The 19498-nt window shown below is 34.8% G+C and overlaps 1 protein-coding gene across 1 annotated transcript in view; it reads left to right on the forward strand.

The window, feature by feature from the left end:
* Nucleotides 1-19498, forward strand: part of LOC578915 (mucin-19) — an 84843-nt gene that overhangs the window by 42381 nt on the left and 22964 nt on the right. The window contains exons 16-17 of the mRNA XM_030995924.1: nucleotides 14853-15087; nucleotides 18212-18322. Of these exons, the coding sequence (XP_030851784.1) occupies nucleotides 14853-15087; nucleotides 18212-18322 (346 nt within the window). The remainder of the gene's footprint in view (nucleotides 1-14852; nucleotides 15088-18211; nucleotides 18323-19498) is intronic.

The following is a 19498-nucleotide window of genomic DNA, read 5'->3' on the forward strand; positions in this document are numbered from 1 at the left end:
GTTACCCTTCTTTGCTTTTTAAATTATTATTATTATTGTTATTATTACTTATACCGCGCTTTTCATTTAAAGGTAATACAAAGTTTTGGTATGGGGTTATGAATTTGGTTCATATGAACATATTGGAAGCATATGCGATCCTACAATATTCAGTGATCGTTTGCGCGGTTGAAATCGAGTCTAAAGTGATGAAATTGTAATAATAAACTGTTTATGTTGTATAGCTCCCTCTAAAGGTCAATATATTAATTTAGCTATAAAACAATGTTTCTTGACTAAAATCGACCGATTGGTTATTCCCGTTTGGAAATTATATATCACAACTACATATTCTGAGATTTACATGGTCACAGCTGCAAATTGTAAGGCCATAGGCCCTATTTGAAATTCAACTAAATTTACCGGGAGCACCGGTAAAGTTTTATATTCAATTTATCTCAAAAGCAAAAGTGTTTTAGGGGTTAACTTTTCTAGTGCTTATGACACATCCACAGGGGCATCCAAATATATCAAAGTTGTAAAGAATCACTATCCAGCCAAATTTTACAATTTCCCAAAACTTTGTATTACCTTTAAGGCCCAAAATTCACAGTGAATGAAAATAAAAATTACACAAATACATATAATAAGAAAAACAACTACAAACTGCCAAAAAAAATGTATTTTAAAGGCCTTTCTGAAGGTAATAATGATGAGTTTGTGTTCAGAAATTTGTTGCTTATTATTTTGTTGTTTTGTTATGGGGATTAATTGTTACCTCTTGTAATCTCTAGGTGTTCTAAAACATGTTGACATCGTCTACAGGATTTGGATGATTCCTGTATTGGGTTTTGTAGAATGAGAGAAGTCAGTCATTGAGTAAATGAAGCAGCAAAGTCAATTCAAACATGATTACTTTCTGTTTAGCTTTTACGCAATATCATAATTTGTTTGAAGACCTTAAATACTATCATTTTACCATGGATTTATTCATTTTCAATATTTATCATAAAGGAACGTCCATATTGTGTTCTCTGATTCTTTTGCTCTGTATTTTGCAACCATATCTTTAAAAAAAAATAGTTCTATAATTACTTCTATTTGCCACAAGAGGGCTTACTACCGTTGGGCATAAACCTTGGTACTGCAAAAATGCATACCAGTAACTAGATTATGATTTAGTGTGTAGTCTGCTGACTAATGGCCACTAGAGGGCAGACTTTGACTAAACCTCAAAAGAGTGAAAATAACTCAAAAACTTTGATACATGCAGTGACTAAGTTTTTACCAATTGTGTAAATATTCGTTGTATGGAGCTTTGAACAATCGCGTTGAAGAAAGAGTAAAGAGAAACCGCCCATGGGCAAATAATCCGCTACTTTTGTGAGCCAGCTATAATACAATAAGAAATAGCCCATGACTAAACGAATGAATGGAACAAAAATGCACTTCTGAAACAAAATATACATGCTGCAAATTGATTGTAACAGCCTGACACACTTGAATATTTACTCACCATTTAGCTTTCTATACTCCAGTAAGAAAGTCTATAAATTTGGAAGTTGTTCTTTTATCAAAGTAATATGGAATTGGTTGTTTGAAGTTGGAAGGGATTCAAGAAGTTGAGATGTACAAATATTTCTGGGTACGTATCATTAAGTTTACAGGCATCGTCTGTGTTCTAAAGATTATTTTATGTATTCCGGATTGTAACAATTGCTGGATGGTTTTTGGGTTAAAGTGTCCTGATGTTCAAGCAAAGAGAATTAAGTCATTTAGGATTTTAAGAAAGTTGTTAAAACCAGAATAGGTAAATTTGTCATTATTTCCCATCATAAAAGTATTGAGTTCTGGGAATGTTTTTCAGAGGTGATTAAGAAAAAAGGTATTCAATGTTCATTCGATGCTGGTTTGACCCATTAAAAAAAAAAATTATTTGCCCCCAAACCTGATTTTCTGTTTATTATTAATGTAAAAATGTGGTTTTCCTATTGTTTGTGTAGTAATAGCAAAGAGATACCAGCATAGGAAGTCTGCATATATTTTGTTGCAACAGGATACAGTATAATTTTTTTAAATACATTTAAGAGGGAATGAGAGAGACAGAGAGTAATAGAGGTAGAGAGAGAGAGAGAGAGATAGGGGTATAGAGAGAGGTAGAGAGAGAGAGAGAGAGAGAGATATGTGTATGAAATGACCTTGAGGTCACCAACAAATAATCTACTTTAATTGATAATACAGGGATTTTTACACTTAAATCTTTATATGCCACACAAATAATCTCCCGATGCCACAAAGTATTTATCATGGGATATAGAAACACCAAAGGCTTCAAGGTGAGTGAACTGTTCCCACCGCAATATTAATTTATACTAGAGGTAAAAGGATATTCATGGTGCTAATTAAGACCGGATTTTGAGTTATTTTGCAAAATCATTGTGTTACAAAAAGTAATCCTTCCCTCAATTTTTGTGCAAAAATGCATGCATGTTGCAAAGAAACAACCATGCAGAGAAGTGAAGAAAGCAAGCAAAATGTTAAACCTTGATGTGAAGAACAATGTCGTGACAAACTTATTTTGGGCAAAAACTATAAGTTTCTGTGGCCCCAAGGAGCTTGTTACCACAATAATTCACTGACTTTTTGGATATTGTCTGTGTTAATTAAAATAAAAAAATGAATGCCCTTCTGGCTTTCATCAAGCAGTATGCTCTAGCTACTCTGAGATATGTGTAAAAATGTGGGGTGGGTAGAAGGGAATCTTTGTCATTACGACACTTTTTCAGAAGGAAGTGGGCTAACAGTGAACTAATACATGAACAAATGAAAGTATGTCTTAAATTCCTCGTTCCAAATATTCTTTTCAAAAGTTTGAAAAATGACTACGTCATAATATGATTTTTTTTCTTCATGCAAAAGTGCACCAACATTCTTCCCATTTCTAAAGCCTGGTGCATGATGGAATGTGGTAAACATAAAACGGTATTCAGGGAAAAAAATTGTCGAAAATGAAATTATAAAGGAGTAATGATCTATGAGTTTTGACACACCTTCCAAGTTCATGAAGTATAATCTCAAAACCGAATACCCTCATGTTATAGGATCAGGGGCCCGTTTCACAAAACTTGTCATCAGTGACAAATGGCAGGCTATGTTCTAAGCTACTGAAATCCTTGCTTCTGATTGGTTATCAGCAAATTTGTCACTGATATTTGTCATTTGTCATTGAAAAAAGGCTTTGTGAAACGGGTCCCAGATTAATAATACTTGGCTGTGCCCTGACAAAGCGATAGTACTTTATTTCATTGTTTGGGTTTCGAGCCATTATACTTATGTTATTCAAGAGTACTTCTGTACAGAATGAGCATATATACACTCTATATTAAGTTATGAAAAACCTGTGACAGGCCTGGCTGGACTCTGTACATGCATGCACCTGCACTGGTATTAACTCCAAGTTAATGTTCCATGCCGGCCTTGACATCGACTATTTCATTTACATGTATGTTCTGTAATCCTTAAAGCGGCCCACTGCATGCACAAGTTGGCCAGGAGGGATTAGACCTCCCAGCATGGTCACTGGCAGGTGGTTATATACACTGTATCTCATCAGCTTTCAATTAACATAAGAAAAAGAAGATCATGGGGGACCAATGGTCACCGATTAGGCATTGTTTGCTATATAGAGGGCGCAAGTAGCTATAAGTAGTACAGTGGGGCTTTAATTGACTTATAAAAAAACATAGCTGAATACTATACCTGCATGCACCTGCATGGATGCTAACTCCAAGTAAATGTTCTATGCCAGCCCTGATATGAAATAACCGTTTCTCTTTATGTACTGAATCATTGGCATGCCTCACTCCTTATCTCAATCTTTCCCCTCTTTTTTTTTTTTTTTTTTTTTTTTCCTTGGGGGGGGGGGGGGGTGTCCCCTCTTAATATTTCATTTTCCTTTCATATGCATGACTCAACATTATATTTAGGGAGGAGCTTCCCCAATGAACTGTTTCTTCATGTACATATCACTGGTTTGACTCGTGATATGTATACAAACAGGGTGTGATCTTCAAATGTACTGATGTGTGCAGAGTTTTCAAAATGTACACATCTTTTTATGACAGAGTAATGGAGACACACATTTAACATGGAGAAGAGTACACTATATGGGAGGACTTACTGAAATACAGCATGTCTGCTCATCATTATCTTGCACAACATTTGTGTCACTGTGCATGGAATAAAAGATATGAGCTTGGATTCAAAAACTAAACATTTGAACAGCAACTTCCCCTATTTTTTACCATCGACTTGTAAATCAATTTCTATAATGCTTTGTAACAATATATAACAATTTCTCTAACATGCAATTTCATTTTTGTAAGGAATAAGAAATTGGAAATGGTAATTGATTCAAAGGAAAATGCAACACATGGACTGATTTTCTACGGACATTAAAAGTGTCAGATTATGCTATGAAATGTACAGAATGAAGCAAGTTTTGTAAATACAACAAAAAATCCTCAAAAGTTGGGGGGGGGGGGGGGGTTCAGTGGCATTTCAGAAGCAAGAAACGATTGTTGTATGTCACACAGTTAGTCATACTAATAGAACATGCACCTAGACTTTGAAACCTGTACATTAATGCAATCTCAAATAGCAAAAGAACTTATAAGATATATTTTGAAAATGTGTTCTTTTCTTTACCATCTAGTGATGTTTTTAGTTGAGGTTATAACTCTCAGTCTGTCGTACTTTTAAACTACTAAAATTGAAAAATACCAATATTCATATTCATTGTAAGCATATACATGTTCTCAGTTTGGTTTAGTAAATTCTAATTCTACTAAATATTTAAACCTTTTACCTTTTCAAACTGTCAAAAGTTATGTCCTTTAAATCTTTAGTATTTATCCATATTTCGGCCACTGACGTCATATTGAAGGAGTGGCCGAAATATGGATAGAGGCATTTTCCATAGTGTTTGATTGACAGATTCAATGACTTCATCATTGGAAAAATCAATGAGGTCGGACCAACTCTATCTTTATCATTATAATATGCATATCGTTATCCAGGTGTACAATATATAGCATGTAGCATCTTTTTATCGTTATTTGCAAGGTCTGACCAGGCCTGAAACCTGTGAATTACCTCAGGATGAAGCCAAATGAGTGCTTCCCAGTTTCATTTGAGCTCACTGCTAACGAACAAAAATAGGTGGGGAGGAGATCGGAACAAAAAGTGATAAAGATTAGCATCTTGACCAATGGTCTGTAAAACATGTTTAGAATTACCTCACATAATGTTGAGCCTAAGGGCATTATTGGCCTCATTATGTAATGGGAGTCTGAAAATCCTTTCGTTTAGAATCCATTTTCTGAAAAGTCACTGGGCCTACATGTACATAGTACAGAGACCTTGCTCATGTTTAGCTATCGTGGGAAAGTTCATCCAATTTTATTGAATCAATGATTAAACAATGTATTATTCAAAGAGTGGATAAATGATGCATATGTCATACTATAGATGAAACTGTGAAAAGATGACTTTTTTACAAATTCTAGCCATTCTGATTTGTAATGGAACGATTATTTTACAATACAAGAGAAAATTATGATAAAATTCTGACTGTTGCTTGACTGTATTGGCAACATGTTCCATTTTTCATTGTTTTAATAAAAATACTCAAGGGCCCTTGTTTGAAGACAATGATGTAGACGTAAATTTAAGAGATACATTTTGAAACGAAGAAAAATATCATGAAATATTGTTCTTTCTCTGTCTTTCATAACAAATTCCTTGCAAGAATGCAAATGAGTTAAAACACTTCATTCACATAACCACATATTCATAATATGCTACCCAGCATTAACACTTAAATGTACATGTGCTCAAATGATTATAAGGAGATTACAAGGAAACCTTTGTACAACTTTGACATAATTCTCTCCCCTTCAAACATGGAAGCCCTGGCTGTGTGCAAAGGTCTAAACATACCAGTATCTGGTTTTGTTCTCGTTTTATTTGTCTATCTACTGTGGGAGGATCAATGCTATTCATCCCACAGCTTTTGTCTGTTTGAGACAAACAACCATGTGAATAGTGAGAATGCAAACCTGGCCTGCTCCCCATTCACATTTGAAAGATTAGACACATCTGCCTTTATTGGGTTTTAATCTAAAAATAGCACTTCTAAGAGGATTTAGTACAAAAAAACTCCATATTTTCTCTGCAATGATACACATTTTCAAACAAATGTTATGTATTTCTTCATGTTCATGTACAATGTAATGGTATGAAATGTCCATTTGAATATGATTTACGACAAATTTTAATCGAAAGAATTCAAGATAATAATTCACAGCCTGGCAATAAAATGTAGGTGTCAGAATTGTTATGATTTATAAATGTTTTAGGATATTTTAAGTACATGTGCATGATGTAAAAACGTTACAATTTTTGATATTTTACTTTAAGTTATGGTCATGCGATTGCATTGTGAAAGAAACGTTGTGGAATCGATCAGAAAAGGTTGATCATCTAACACATAAGTATTGGTTTGTACTGCAAGATTCTGGAATCATCAAAATGATAAGAAATTTGGCCCAGTCTTCGTAAAGTTACAAGCACTGTACACAGAAAGATGAATATTGGAATACGCACACGTGCGCGACACGTGCGTTTATCTCTCACATACCAATAAACTAATTTACCAAATATATCAATTATAGTAGGCGGTTTCCCGCCAAAATTGTTTATCATCATGTATTAGTCAAAACATATTCTTTCACATGATTGGTAATAAGAGCTTCCATTTCATTTTTTGAAATTGGGGCGTTTCCAATACTGGTCTTTACCTTTAAATAGAGAGAGATATATACTTCTCTTTGTCATATTTTCAATATAATTGTGTATGCATTAAACCAATAACAAGATATATATTACAGTGGTAATACTTAAAATAATGAGGAGTAAGCAATATCAGAACCTTCTGAATCATACTTTTTTGAAACTGAAACCATTTTTTACATGTGAAACGGGACATACCTACCTGTGATGAGTAGATTGAGTGGAATTAGAGTTTCCCTTATTGTTGGTTCTTCAAACACTGTGACAATATTCGCTTAGAGGGCACAAGGGGTCAACCCTTTTGTTGCCAACCCCCACACACTCACACACACACCCCTCACCTATAATAGCTTTATGTAGGCAGAATATGAATAATTTGAATGATCATGAACCACACCCTATTCCAATAGCAAGGCAGTTGGAAGTTGCGGTTGGTGAATTCCACCATTTTTGTTGTTATTGTTGCTTTTGAGATATGGCTCGATCTCTTTAGTTTGCTAGGATTGTGATACATTTGTTTGCAGTGACGATGACCTGTTTTCTACTGCACCCATAAATACTTTGACCTGCCTTTGATTTGTAGAGTCTGGATTGACATATTTCACGGTTGTACTGTTTAGGGAATATGGAATATTAATACAGCATATTTTTTTAATTAAAAGCATTATCTTAGAATGATTAGATGCTCATAAATAACAAATGTACTCTGTATTATTAGTCATACAGCCTCAGATTTTTAAAAATGACAAATTTCGTTTTTTATCCTCCTAAAAGTGAGCAGATCTCTTTTGATACCCATTAGTTCTTGTTTCACCATTCAATGAAACGCTTTATCGGCTGCCAAGAACCTAATTGCTTTTACTCATGTGATTTCATGTACCGGTAGATCAAATTCCCTTATCACTCTTAGGATATTAAATTATGATGAATTGCCAATTTAGTGAATTGTTGTCTCTCAGACATAAGATCATTTGTCCAATTCCCCCACCCCCTAAAATAGACTGATAAATGTAGTTGGTTTCACATTAATGGAGGTACTTTTAATCAGGTTGGGACTATGTAGATTATGATACATCAATTAAGTATATAGTTGATAACTAAATTATTCATACCCCTTGTAAATTTGATTTTGATGTTGTTGGTATTTTTCAGAAATCAAGAATGAAAGGTTGACTGGGTAGAATAAGACCTTTGATGAATACTTTTAGATGTAAGCTTTTATATGTCACATTCTCAAGAAACTGAAATTGGGACAAATCAGTTTTTTACATAGTTAGTACTTAACAAATTACAAAACTTGGTAAGGGTAAGAGTAATTTTTGTAAAATGTATCTGCCTGCATGTAACTCTTCAGAAAATAGTCTGATGAGGAATGAATACTAATAACCTGTGCAATTATTCACATATCAATGATGGATGGATTGAAACTGAAGAATTTAGTAAAGAATTCAGGTATATATTTTGCTCTTGGGGGATTTAATTATTGTAAATCAAATGTTCTTCACACGTGTGAGAAGTTCTGCTCTCTATTTTCCTGCTCTCTATTTTCCTGCTCTCTATTTTCCTTTGATCAATATGAAATATGTTGCATCAACAACACTTAATTTCTTCAGTAAAGTGTTTTGCATGTAGCATAAAGAAATATGTGCAGATTTCGGCAAAAGAAATGGTTCTCTTTAGAGTTATTTTCAGAGAAATGTGGTTATAATTATTGAAATATCTAGAAATAAATTTGTCCATTACATTTAATATAAATATATTTATATTGTAGTCGGGGAATTGCATTATCTGGAAACTTGCAACAGGTACCGGCAATAATAATGCAATTTATATTGGTGGATATCTGAGAGGTTTTGTGCATATTTATGAAGCTTTCCATATTGCCTAGCAATGGCATACACAACAATCAGAAGTTAATTCTGGATTCTATCAGTGTTTCAACTCTAATACACTGTATGTTGTCACGATCGAACAATAAGTCTATACAATTCAATGTATGAATAGAATTTCATGTGTGAAATGAATGCACCATGCATACACTTAGCAGACTCTGATATTGATTGCTATCCACCAGTCGTTAGTTCATACCATTTTCTAGGTCACGAATACTGTGCAAAGTCACTGATGTCAGGGAGATGGTATAATAGCCAAGCTATTGAATTGATGCACCCTATCACAAAAGCTATTCAGCTAATTGTGATTTAAACAAATGTATCAATATATCGCAGCAGCCCGCTATAATGAAAGCCACTAACAATAGTCTGGTTTGCTTGTATATCGTTCTTTTTGTTGGCTGTATCCACGATGGAGTCTATTAAAAACTAACTCTACTGTAGTACTCTGTAAAGGTAAGTGAAGTTTAGTGATGGAGATTATATAAATTGAATTCCTGATTTATTTTGAATAGCATTTTCCAGCATTTTGTTTGTTAACAGTCACTGAAAATTAACACAAAAAATAACCCTAGGTATTTTCAAGGAAGGAAAATAGAAATATAAAAAATGCCTGAAGAAAATTTATCTTAAAGACCCTATCCATTGAAAATACAACTCTATTCAAATGGAAAACTGTATGAATGTAGAATACGATAAAAAAGGAATAAAAAGTATTTACCCTTTCATTATTTCACAAAACCAAATTAAAACCTCATTTGAGGCACCTGTCCAATTGTCAAGAGGGGTCAAATTTGCCAAAGTTAATATGTTGACCCCATCGGTTCACCTATATAGCTGAGGCGATGAGCCGTGCTTAATTAAGGCAAAGTCATTGTGAATATGTGTACTCCATATAATATGATGTCATCAAGACGATAGCAAGTTTTTAGGTCGACAACTTCCGATTTTCAAAGCTTTGGATTTTGAGTTTTAAAGGTAATACAAAGTTTTGGTATGTGGTCATGAATTTGGTTCAAATGAACAAAATGGAAGCAAATGCGATTCTACAATATTAAGTGATCGTTGTTGCGGTTGAAAACGAGTCTAAAGTTTTGAAATTGTAAATAATAAACTCTGTATGTTGTATAGCTCCCTCTCAAGGTCAAGAAATTAATTAAGCTATAAAACAATGTTTCTTGACTAAAATCGACCGATTAGCTCTTCCTGTTTGGAAATTATATATCACAACTACATATTCTGAGATTTTCATGATCGCAGCTAACATTGTACGGGCATATAGGCGCCAATGGTAATTTATCAAAATTTACCGGGAACACCGGTAAATTTTTATATTCAATTTTTCTCGAAAGCAGAAGTGTTTAAGGGGGTAATTTTTCTAGTGCTTATAATACATCCACAGGGGCATCCAAATATATTAAAATGGTAAAGAATCACTATCCACCCAATTTATAAATTTCCCAAAACTTTGTATTACCTTTAAGAGAGCTGATACTATTCTGAGTGACACTAAAATGGCATATAATATTAATGTAATGTATGGCTTATAGGCTTTCTGTTGATATAATTCATGGATTTCATCTTTCAGTTTGGATATGGTCTTTAATGATATGATGATAATAATATGTCTTGTTTACCCAGGGTAACCCAGGGTATTAATACTATTCTGTCCACGAAGAGCCCTGGAATCACATCATTACTCAGCTTTTACCTACCGTACGGTATCTACTGTGATAATGCGCTCATACATTCTCGGAATTTCCCCTACTTAGCTCAACTCTTTCAAAGATTGATATGAAAACAGCGAAGTGGCCATTATTTAACCCCTCAATCCAGATGAATATTTAAGGAAGAGGTAAGAAAAATTAACCATTTCCTATTGGAACTGGATGGCTTATGAGAATGATAACATTTGGTAGTCAATGGGTTAGGATATATGCCAAATTGTTAATAATGGAATTAGAAACAGGAATGTCTATTAAGGACTCAAATATAGAGTGTGTTAATTGTGATGAATGGTGCTGTACTTGCAACATTTGGTAGAAATGTATGCTTTGCTTTTCTTTTCTTTTCAATTGGTGTCATTACTCCAATGCTAATTGCTCAAAGCTCTCTCCAGCTCCCATCCTATTTTTTTACTCTTAAAACTTTATACTCTATTCTTATAGCTGATTGAAATAAATAATGAAAGATGCAATAAACCTAAAAATGGATCATTATTGCCTTGTTTATGAGAGCATGTTCAACAGGCGTGAGAAGAGAATCATGTTTACAGGTAGTAAATAATCATAAATCAATCATTGTTAAGTTTTATGTAGCTGATTCTATTCAAATTGAAGGTCCATTTCATTATAGACTCCTATATAAATGAAGCATTAGAAAAGATTATGGTATTCATTCAAATTGTACGACCCTGTAAATGCCGTTAAATTCAACTCACAATTAAACCAATGACCTGTGAGATCTCGATGATAAACAGTATTAAAACTATTTGATGAGTATCCCCTGCACCTCTTTTGACAAAAAGAAAGGAATTTAGCGTTGGAAGCATGTCACAGATGATTGCTGATAAACTTCTGTGTGGGACTGTCCTCTTTGTGATAGTCTGTGTGGCATGACTTGCTCTGAGAGCTGCGAAACACAACCCCATTTGAATTTTTTTAAAGCCCCAGTTCATTGAAGGTACTATTGATTTAATATAGGGCTAGGCTATCTCGGTTGACCGATATCCCTAAAGAGAGACAATGCTCAGAGAAGTAAATGACCTTAATTATCCTGAATATTTGTGTGAAAACTACAAGCGGAATTTATTATGTTGTCAAGTTTGATTGGACATGGATGCATTATCTAGAGATGCAGTGAAACATATCCCACTGCTGACATCGATAAAACAATTCTCCTCTCACTTGGATTTTTCTATTCTTTCAGTTCAGATTTTTGTTTAAATCTCCTTATAGTTAAATCTTCTCTTTCTGTTCTTCTCACTTTTGAAATTAGTAAAGAACTATAGTTCTAAGCAACTTCATGTTAAAAAGTTAACAACAACGCTGCATCTCTCAAATTCAATTCAGATTTCCACATATTTCTATATATAGGCATATGGAATGTTTATGAATCAGCTCACTGGTATAATAAGCGAGTAATTCAAAAGCAAAAGCCAGCGGGATATGTTTGTCCATCATATTGAGAGGTTTGGATTCATAATAACGGATTCACTGGTTCAAGGACAGCTGATGCAGATCAAGCACATCTCTGCCCAAAAATGTACTCAAAATAGCATTTTAGGAAGTAGATTTTAGGCACTGAGCAGTTTAAAGATAAAGTTGAGTTATGGTCATGCGATTGCATTGTGATAGAAACGATGTGGAATCGATCAGAAAAGGTTGATCATCTAGCATATAAGTATTTGTGTGTATTGCAAGGTTCTGGAATCATCAAAATGATAAGAAATTTGGCCAAGTCTTGGTAAAGTTACAAGCACTGTACACAAAAAAGTGTATATGGGACTTTGCGACACGTGCGCGACATGTGCGTTATATCTATGAGGTCCAAATAGATATAATAATTTACCAAATATCAATTAGCAGGCGGTTTCTCTGCAAAATTTGTATGATCACATATTAATAGTCAAAACATTCTTTCACATGATTGGTAATAAGAGCTTCCATTTTGTTTTTTGAGAGGGGGGGGGGCGTTTCCCAAATTGGTCTTTACCTTTAAACAGTTGGGTAACTCCACAAGGAATATGTTACATGTCTTAACTTGAGAAAGGAGTTTTGCTCTAAACCTAACTCATTCACATTCATGACTCTTTATCAGCTTGTTTGTCGTTATTCCTTTGATAGTAAGGTTTCTTATTTTTTAATACATGAAATTTCATGACAACTGCACAAATGCATTAGCGCAGAAAATGAAAAACTACAAACGATTTCAATTATAATGAAGTTACTTGTATTATTATTTGTATTTTTCCCTGTGTAAACAATTGTCATGCCCTTTTTAGTTACATTTTACATGATGATGACAATCAATATTTCTACAGTTATTCTCTCACATTTCTCCACATACACACATATATCTCGGCACATCCGAGAGAAAAAAACTTGCCAAGGTCTTCAAAGGTGCTCAAACGGAACAATCATGTACTCGCTTGTAGCCAAGTGGGTGTTACAGAAAAGGAGCTTTATCTCTAGGTCCTTGAGGTATACATTAATAGAAATCTCTAATCCCAACTTAATCTGCCGTGTGAATAGACCACTTTCAATGCCTCACTTGTTAAAGGGTATGATGCACGTGTATTCTGTATAATATGCCACCCAGCAATTAATGGCACTTCAATTTAAATGTGCTCAAATGATTATGAAAAGATTACAAGGAAACCTTTGTACAACTAATGTGTATTTCAGATCCATATTTGAGACTTGTTTTAATTGTTACAAACGGAGTTAATTCATAGTTTAATGATGCAGATGACTGTAAGTATCTACTGTATAACATGTATTTACTAAGGAAAGCATCACTTTTTAATGTGTGTAGAACATTTTATAAAGTATTGCAAATTCAGAGGCAATGATCTTACATCACAAAAAGGTGATATTCTGAAGCATGAACACGCAATTAAAAAAAAAAAGATGTCTGTCCGCTTTCCTTATCTTTAATTTGACCTGACCCTTTGTATTGTACAAGTTTTGTAAATAAAATTAGATTTTTTGTTTGTTTTGTTACTACCAGCTCTTTCTAAAATACATACATTTCTAAGTGAGAAGACTTTGAAAATAATTATAGTTACTGATTGCTCAAAGCCAAAAGGGTGTTAACTCCTATTCACTCCCTTTTGGCTTTCGATCTTCAGATAAAGACTTAAGTGATAAAATCATTACCGGTACTCCAAATTTCTTTGACATATAGCTGTGATAGTCTGTCCAGGTACATACACATGTATACTTGATGATCTACTTCATGTGATCTGATAATAATGTCTGATATTGTCCAAAGAATCCTTAAAAGAATCCTTAAAACCGCTAATCGGTGTTTCGATCAGCCTTTAACTGTCTTAATATTATAACATTTGTAGCCCACGAAGCATCTACGGCAAGATTATGACGTCATAATGTCTGCCTTCTGTGTTGACTTTTTCCTCTCCTGCCATTCCTCCAGTGCAAACTGTGTCTCAGCTAGAGCCTCTATTGTTTAAGAACAATTGCTGCCTTCAGGAGAGATCATGCAGAGAGAGAGAGAAAAGAAACCGGAGAAAGGGAGCTAGAGAAAGAGAGAGAGAAAGAGAGAGAGAGAGAGACTGAGGGAGAGAGGGGTAGCAGAGGCATATGTAAATTAACTCAGCACAGTACGCTGCAGAAGCGATGTTCACTTATCCATGACGATCTCGTCTAATATCCACTACGGTAACTGCTTCAGGCTACAGCTTTTCTCCTCCATACAACGACAACTCTGTTGTTATTAGGGTGCAAAATCTCTCTCCGAATGACAGGCTTACGGAACTCAGGCCATTTTGCGGGGTATATTTAGCATGGGTGTGTGATATAAACTTGATGGCAGGTATTAAACACGGATTGGTGTTAATGGAAAGTTTGATTTATGAGCAGAGTGAAGTCATATAACATCATCCTGAAGAAAATAGGAAGTTGTTGCTACTGTTTGTTGACAATCGGTTAGATTGAGTGTGGTTCCAGGTTGATCAGGGTGCACTTTTAATCGTCAGTTCTCACGCTCATGGATGTTTTAAATTAAGAAGGTTAAGTGTGTACACTTCCCGAAAGTTTTGAAGGTGTGTAACTCAGCTCAAGAGTCTGGAGTGTGACAAAAGGTGAGCTCAACACCATGTCTCGCCGATCCTCCAAGAAACAAAATGGGGTCTGGCGCCAGTCATTCGATGTGCAGATGAGCGTTGATGACTCTGCTTTGCCCAGTAACGGAACCAGCAATGGAACCCATCCTACGATGAATGGCAACGGCAATGGCAACGGCACCATGAAGCGCAGTTCCTCTCTGCAGAGCCTCAATATTTTCCGACGCTTACCCATGAAGAGCGGGTCTCTCTCGAAAGTCTTTGGGCGCAAGTCCAAGCACAAGTTACCCCCGTCTTACTCTAATACTAAATCTCGTTCGCAGGATAATGTGGCCTATGACTTTGAGATCCAGGGTGGACCACCTTCCCCTCCGTCAGTCTCTGCCATGGCTCTAGGATCTGATAGGAGTGGAAGACCAAGCACCGCTTTCTGGGAGATCCCCAGAGATAGACTGGTTGTCGGCAATAGGAAACAGTATGGACGATTTGGAGAGATTTACTTTGGAAAGGTTCTAATCGGAAATCAAAGCCTGCCTAGTGATGTGAAGAAACAAAGAGGTGAGCAAATCATTATATTTTCAAAACAAAATTCATGCCTTTATTTTCCAAATGAGTGACATTCTGTTTCTCTTAAATGATAAGATTAAACACTAAAGTATAGCAAATAATATGCTTCCAATAAATTGCATAATATTTGTACAAAACAAGAACTAGTGCATTACCTGACTTGTAAGCACTTAACTATTGCATATATTTGACATAGTTGTGAAATTATTTAATAATGTTAGAATGCAAACTAGAACACCTTAAACCTAGAAAAAGCTTATATTTTTAAATAAGGACATAAATCAATATTTTTTGTTGGTAAGATTAAGATATCTATTTTATTTGTAATAAGTACAGTGTATATGTATTTTAGCTTGTAGAGTTGTTTCAAAGGAATGCCATACTTCTTTTGCTGTCATATATTCTTGCATTTTATCAGTTGTTAATGAATTCAATGTATGCTATTCAAAAGTTCCATTTTTGATTGCGCCATTTTGTGCAATCAAACTGTTCATTAGAAAACTGTACTTGTGTCCAATTTATGTGAATCTTGTATATTTAGTTGTAATTTCCTCATTTCAAAGACACCGAATAAGGATACGAATTTGGATACGAATTTGAGTTTTTTTCCTCCAAAGCATTTCAGAGAGCAAATCTTTGTCACTTTTTACAAAGGATTCCTGCTCACCGGAATGTGACGATTGTACTAAAGAAAAATATTTGCTCTATTGAAAGACTTATCGGTATTCAGGCTCTGAAGATAAATAAAATGTAATTGCAGAAATCCAAGGCATTAACAGATAACAGGATGTAAGATCAAGATATTTTCAGTATTGAATTGGCAACCATTCTGACTTTTTAAATTTTAAATCCATGCTATTGTCAGGCAGAAATGGCAGAGGGGTTAAACATAATAAAGCATAAAAGAATATCTTTGGCTTCATTCGACTTGGAGGTGCCTTTTTGTATTTTTGTTATAATCTTTTACCCTGACTCAAGAATGCAGAACAAAAATGCCTAATTTCTTCTTTAAATAAAGAATGCTTGATTTAGAAAAATGAAGGACATAAAATGGTCTAACATAGAAGTTGAAAATAGAAAATAGAAATCTTTGAAACTGTGAAATCACAAACAAAAATAGGTGACACTGCCACTAACATTAAGTTTGATTGTAGTAATTTTAACAATTAACTATTTCTGGGTGGTGTTTCACAAAGATCCTAAGTTGAACTTATCTCTAAGTAAGACTTAACAATTATGGCAAGCCATTAGCATCTTTGAAAATATTTTGTAAAAGTTGTTTAAAAAGGCATACAATGTTGATTCAAATCTTTCATATTTCCTATTATCATGGGAGATTTCATGTTCTTGATGTGGAATTTATAAAAAGTCTAAAATATTTGAATTTTTGCTTTTGAATATATTTTATTTTAAGGCTACAAATGGCTCTCCATAATATTTAAGACCAACTTAGAGTTAAGTTTGACTTAGAATCTTTGTGAAACACCCCCCTGGTTACATTATCTGTTAAGAGCCAGAAGGGTGCTTACTCACATAATTCAACATGAGTTAACATTCGTCTGGCTCTGAATAGATCATATTACAAACATAAATGCTCTTTAGAACTCCTTCAAAAACAGGAAATTGTGAAAAATATTTCTGGAGATATTTTTCAAGCATGCTGCCTGATTGAATCTTTTCTTTGTACAATTACAAGCAGTGTGGGTAGCTTCAAAGGAACAATCGTTGACAAAACATTTGATGATGTGAGAAATATGCCGACATTTTTGGGTGTGTGATGGTAGATGAGTAATACCAGTGTTGTTTTTTTTGGTTTTCATTTGTCTAATTCAAGCATCTTTTATTTGAAAAAGACATGAGCCATATTTTTTCTGCATTCTTGAGTTGTTACCGGTAATCATTTGTTTACAATGTTCTTTAAAAAGAAGTAGTTAACCACACACACCCAAATAATGTTTATTATTAGTTTCCATACCATAATAGTTTATGATCCAAAGCCATAACAATAAAACAAATGTTTACATTAATGAAATTAATTCAGAGTTATTTCCATAATTGTTAAATTTAGTGCAAGCTACACTGTAGGGTACATTAGTGTGTTCACTGTTGATGAGTCGATCTACAAAAGATTAGTGATTTATTGAGGAGGCAGTTTTGACATTCAAGCTTTCAGTATTTTTCAGATGTTTATTCAAAGCTGTTATTTTTATAATAGGGTACCCACATGGCACCCAAAACATACAGATTAAAAAAGAAAGGACAGCTTGCCAAATATCCTTGGATTAAGGAATGCCTGTGAATAACAAGCTGAAAGGATATTTGGAGCTAATAAGCAAACCCTGTCACAGTCAATATTAAAGCAATTCATTGCAATATGTCCTGGACGGCATTTGACTTTAGCCATTTTTTTTTCATCAAAAAATGAAAATTCTCATGATATGGCCATAGACTAATGGTGATTTTGCTGTCCCTACTATCATTCAATGGTTGTATCCGCATGATGTATTTCATGTAAGATGAAATAAAGTTAAAAAAGACAACAACACCACCAACAACATGTAAATGTCATCATAATCTCCTTTTTGTGACTACTACTTCAGCATTATTCTAGGCATCAATTCTCCTTGGTTAAAAATGTTATGGCTAAATGCATGCCCCGGCCGCAATACAAATATAATACCTTGGTCTTATTGGTGGAAAGTTAGCTGTGTTTGATTTGTAAAGTTTTGAAAATTTGATCACAATTTGTATGCAAGAAGCTTCATTACACATACACATGTACCTCGTACAGTGTACTAATTGGCACGTACAGACACATAGCTGTAGGTCCCTTGGTAGCTTGTCATCAGGAGCATGCAATCAAGTCATTTGTTCATCTTGAAAGATAAATTGTTGAGTGTGATGCAGGATAACTCAAACGTTGTACAAAATCTCTCTCTCTCTCTCTCTCTCTCTCTCTCTCTCTCTCTCTATCTCTCTCTCCCTCTCTCTGTCTCTCACTCTCTCTCTCTCTCTCTCTCCCCCCTCTCCGTCTCTCTCTATCTCTCTCTGTCTCTCTCTGTCTCTCTGTCTGTCTGTCTCTGTCTCTCTCTCTCTCTCTTCCTATCTATTTTAGGTAATACTCCTCTGGATAAGAAGAAGATGCTAGCAGAGCTGTCTGTTCTTAGTCATGTTGGTCGCCACGCCAACGTTCTCAATCTTGTTGGGGCTTGTACCAAAACGGCCGGTAAGTAAATGGTCCCCAACAATTATAAATCATCTGTGAAGAGACAGAAGGGCATTAAAGGCTAAGTCCACTCCAAAAATATCTTATTTTTAATAGAAGCAGACAAATCAGACAAACCAATCAAATTTACTCAATTTTTTTTTTGGCTCTGTTTCTGCACCTATTAAAATCAAATTGTTTTTGGAATGGACTTAGCCTTTAAATTTGTGTCATATGGATTGTATTCTACTCATTTAGTTGAACCTGATCCTAGCTCTTAGTCTTAGTCTTAGTTTTAGTCTTGGTGTTAGCTAGATCACATTTACCAAAGGAAGGCTTAGGAAAACTGCTCTTCCTTGTTGAAACCCAATAATGAACAAAAGTGCAATCCTAGCGTCTGGTTTAACTTTTTGGTAGAATATGGGCCTCAGAGTTTAATGCCCTTTTGGCTAAAAAAAACAAAAAAAAGTTGATAGACACCTACATGTTGTTTGTATGGTATGCTGAGGTCCAGTACAGTATACCTCTCACTATTTTGCAGAGAGTTAGATGTAATGCCCTTTGATTTTCTGGGAGTAGCCAAAGCATTTAAGCTCTTTTCGAAGCAGAGTTATCGAAAGTATTGATTTGTACTCCTTGGATTGCAAGATCGTGGAATTGACATACAAAGCTACGGTTAAATGATCAACTTGACTTACAAAACCTATCAATCAAGTGGGGTCGTACATGTATGATCCAACTTACAATAGGCTTTATCTAACTGCCTATACTGACTTTAAAGGCTTGGAAATAGTAAGCATGCATGCATGTAAGCACTTTATAAAGGGGATAAGAAGCTTTACTTGTAAAGCTGTTGGATAACACCATTCAAATTAACCTACTCAAATGGGCTGTTGGGGCATGTCTGCATTGAGTTCTGTTACCCATGTCTAATGTTTGGGGGCGAGCCCAAGGAACACCGTATGTCCATACCTTACCAACTTTGGGGAATTGTATTGTGGTATATTGAAAGTATATATAAAATATCAGCGATAAATGATATTTAAAAGTAGGTTAAAGTGAACAGTGCTCAAGGACAAGCATACCGTAGTCGGCCTGATTACACAGTTGGAGTCTGATTGCTTGTGTAAATACCACATTGGATCTTATTCTCCTTCTCCCTCTCTCCCACTCTCTCTTTCTCTTGCTCACTCTTGC

The sequence above is a fragment of the Strongylocentrotus purpuratus genome, unplaced genomic scaffold (assembly GCF_000002235.5).
Source record: "Strongylocentrotus purpuratus isolate Spur 01 unplaced genomic scaffold, Spur_5.0 spur5_scaffold_3, whole genome shotgun sequence".
Taxonomy (NCBI): Eukaryota; Metazoa; Echinodermata; class Echinoidea; order Camarodonta; family Strongylocentrotidae; genus Strongylocentrotus; species Strongylocentrotus purpuratus.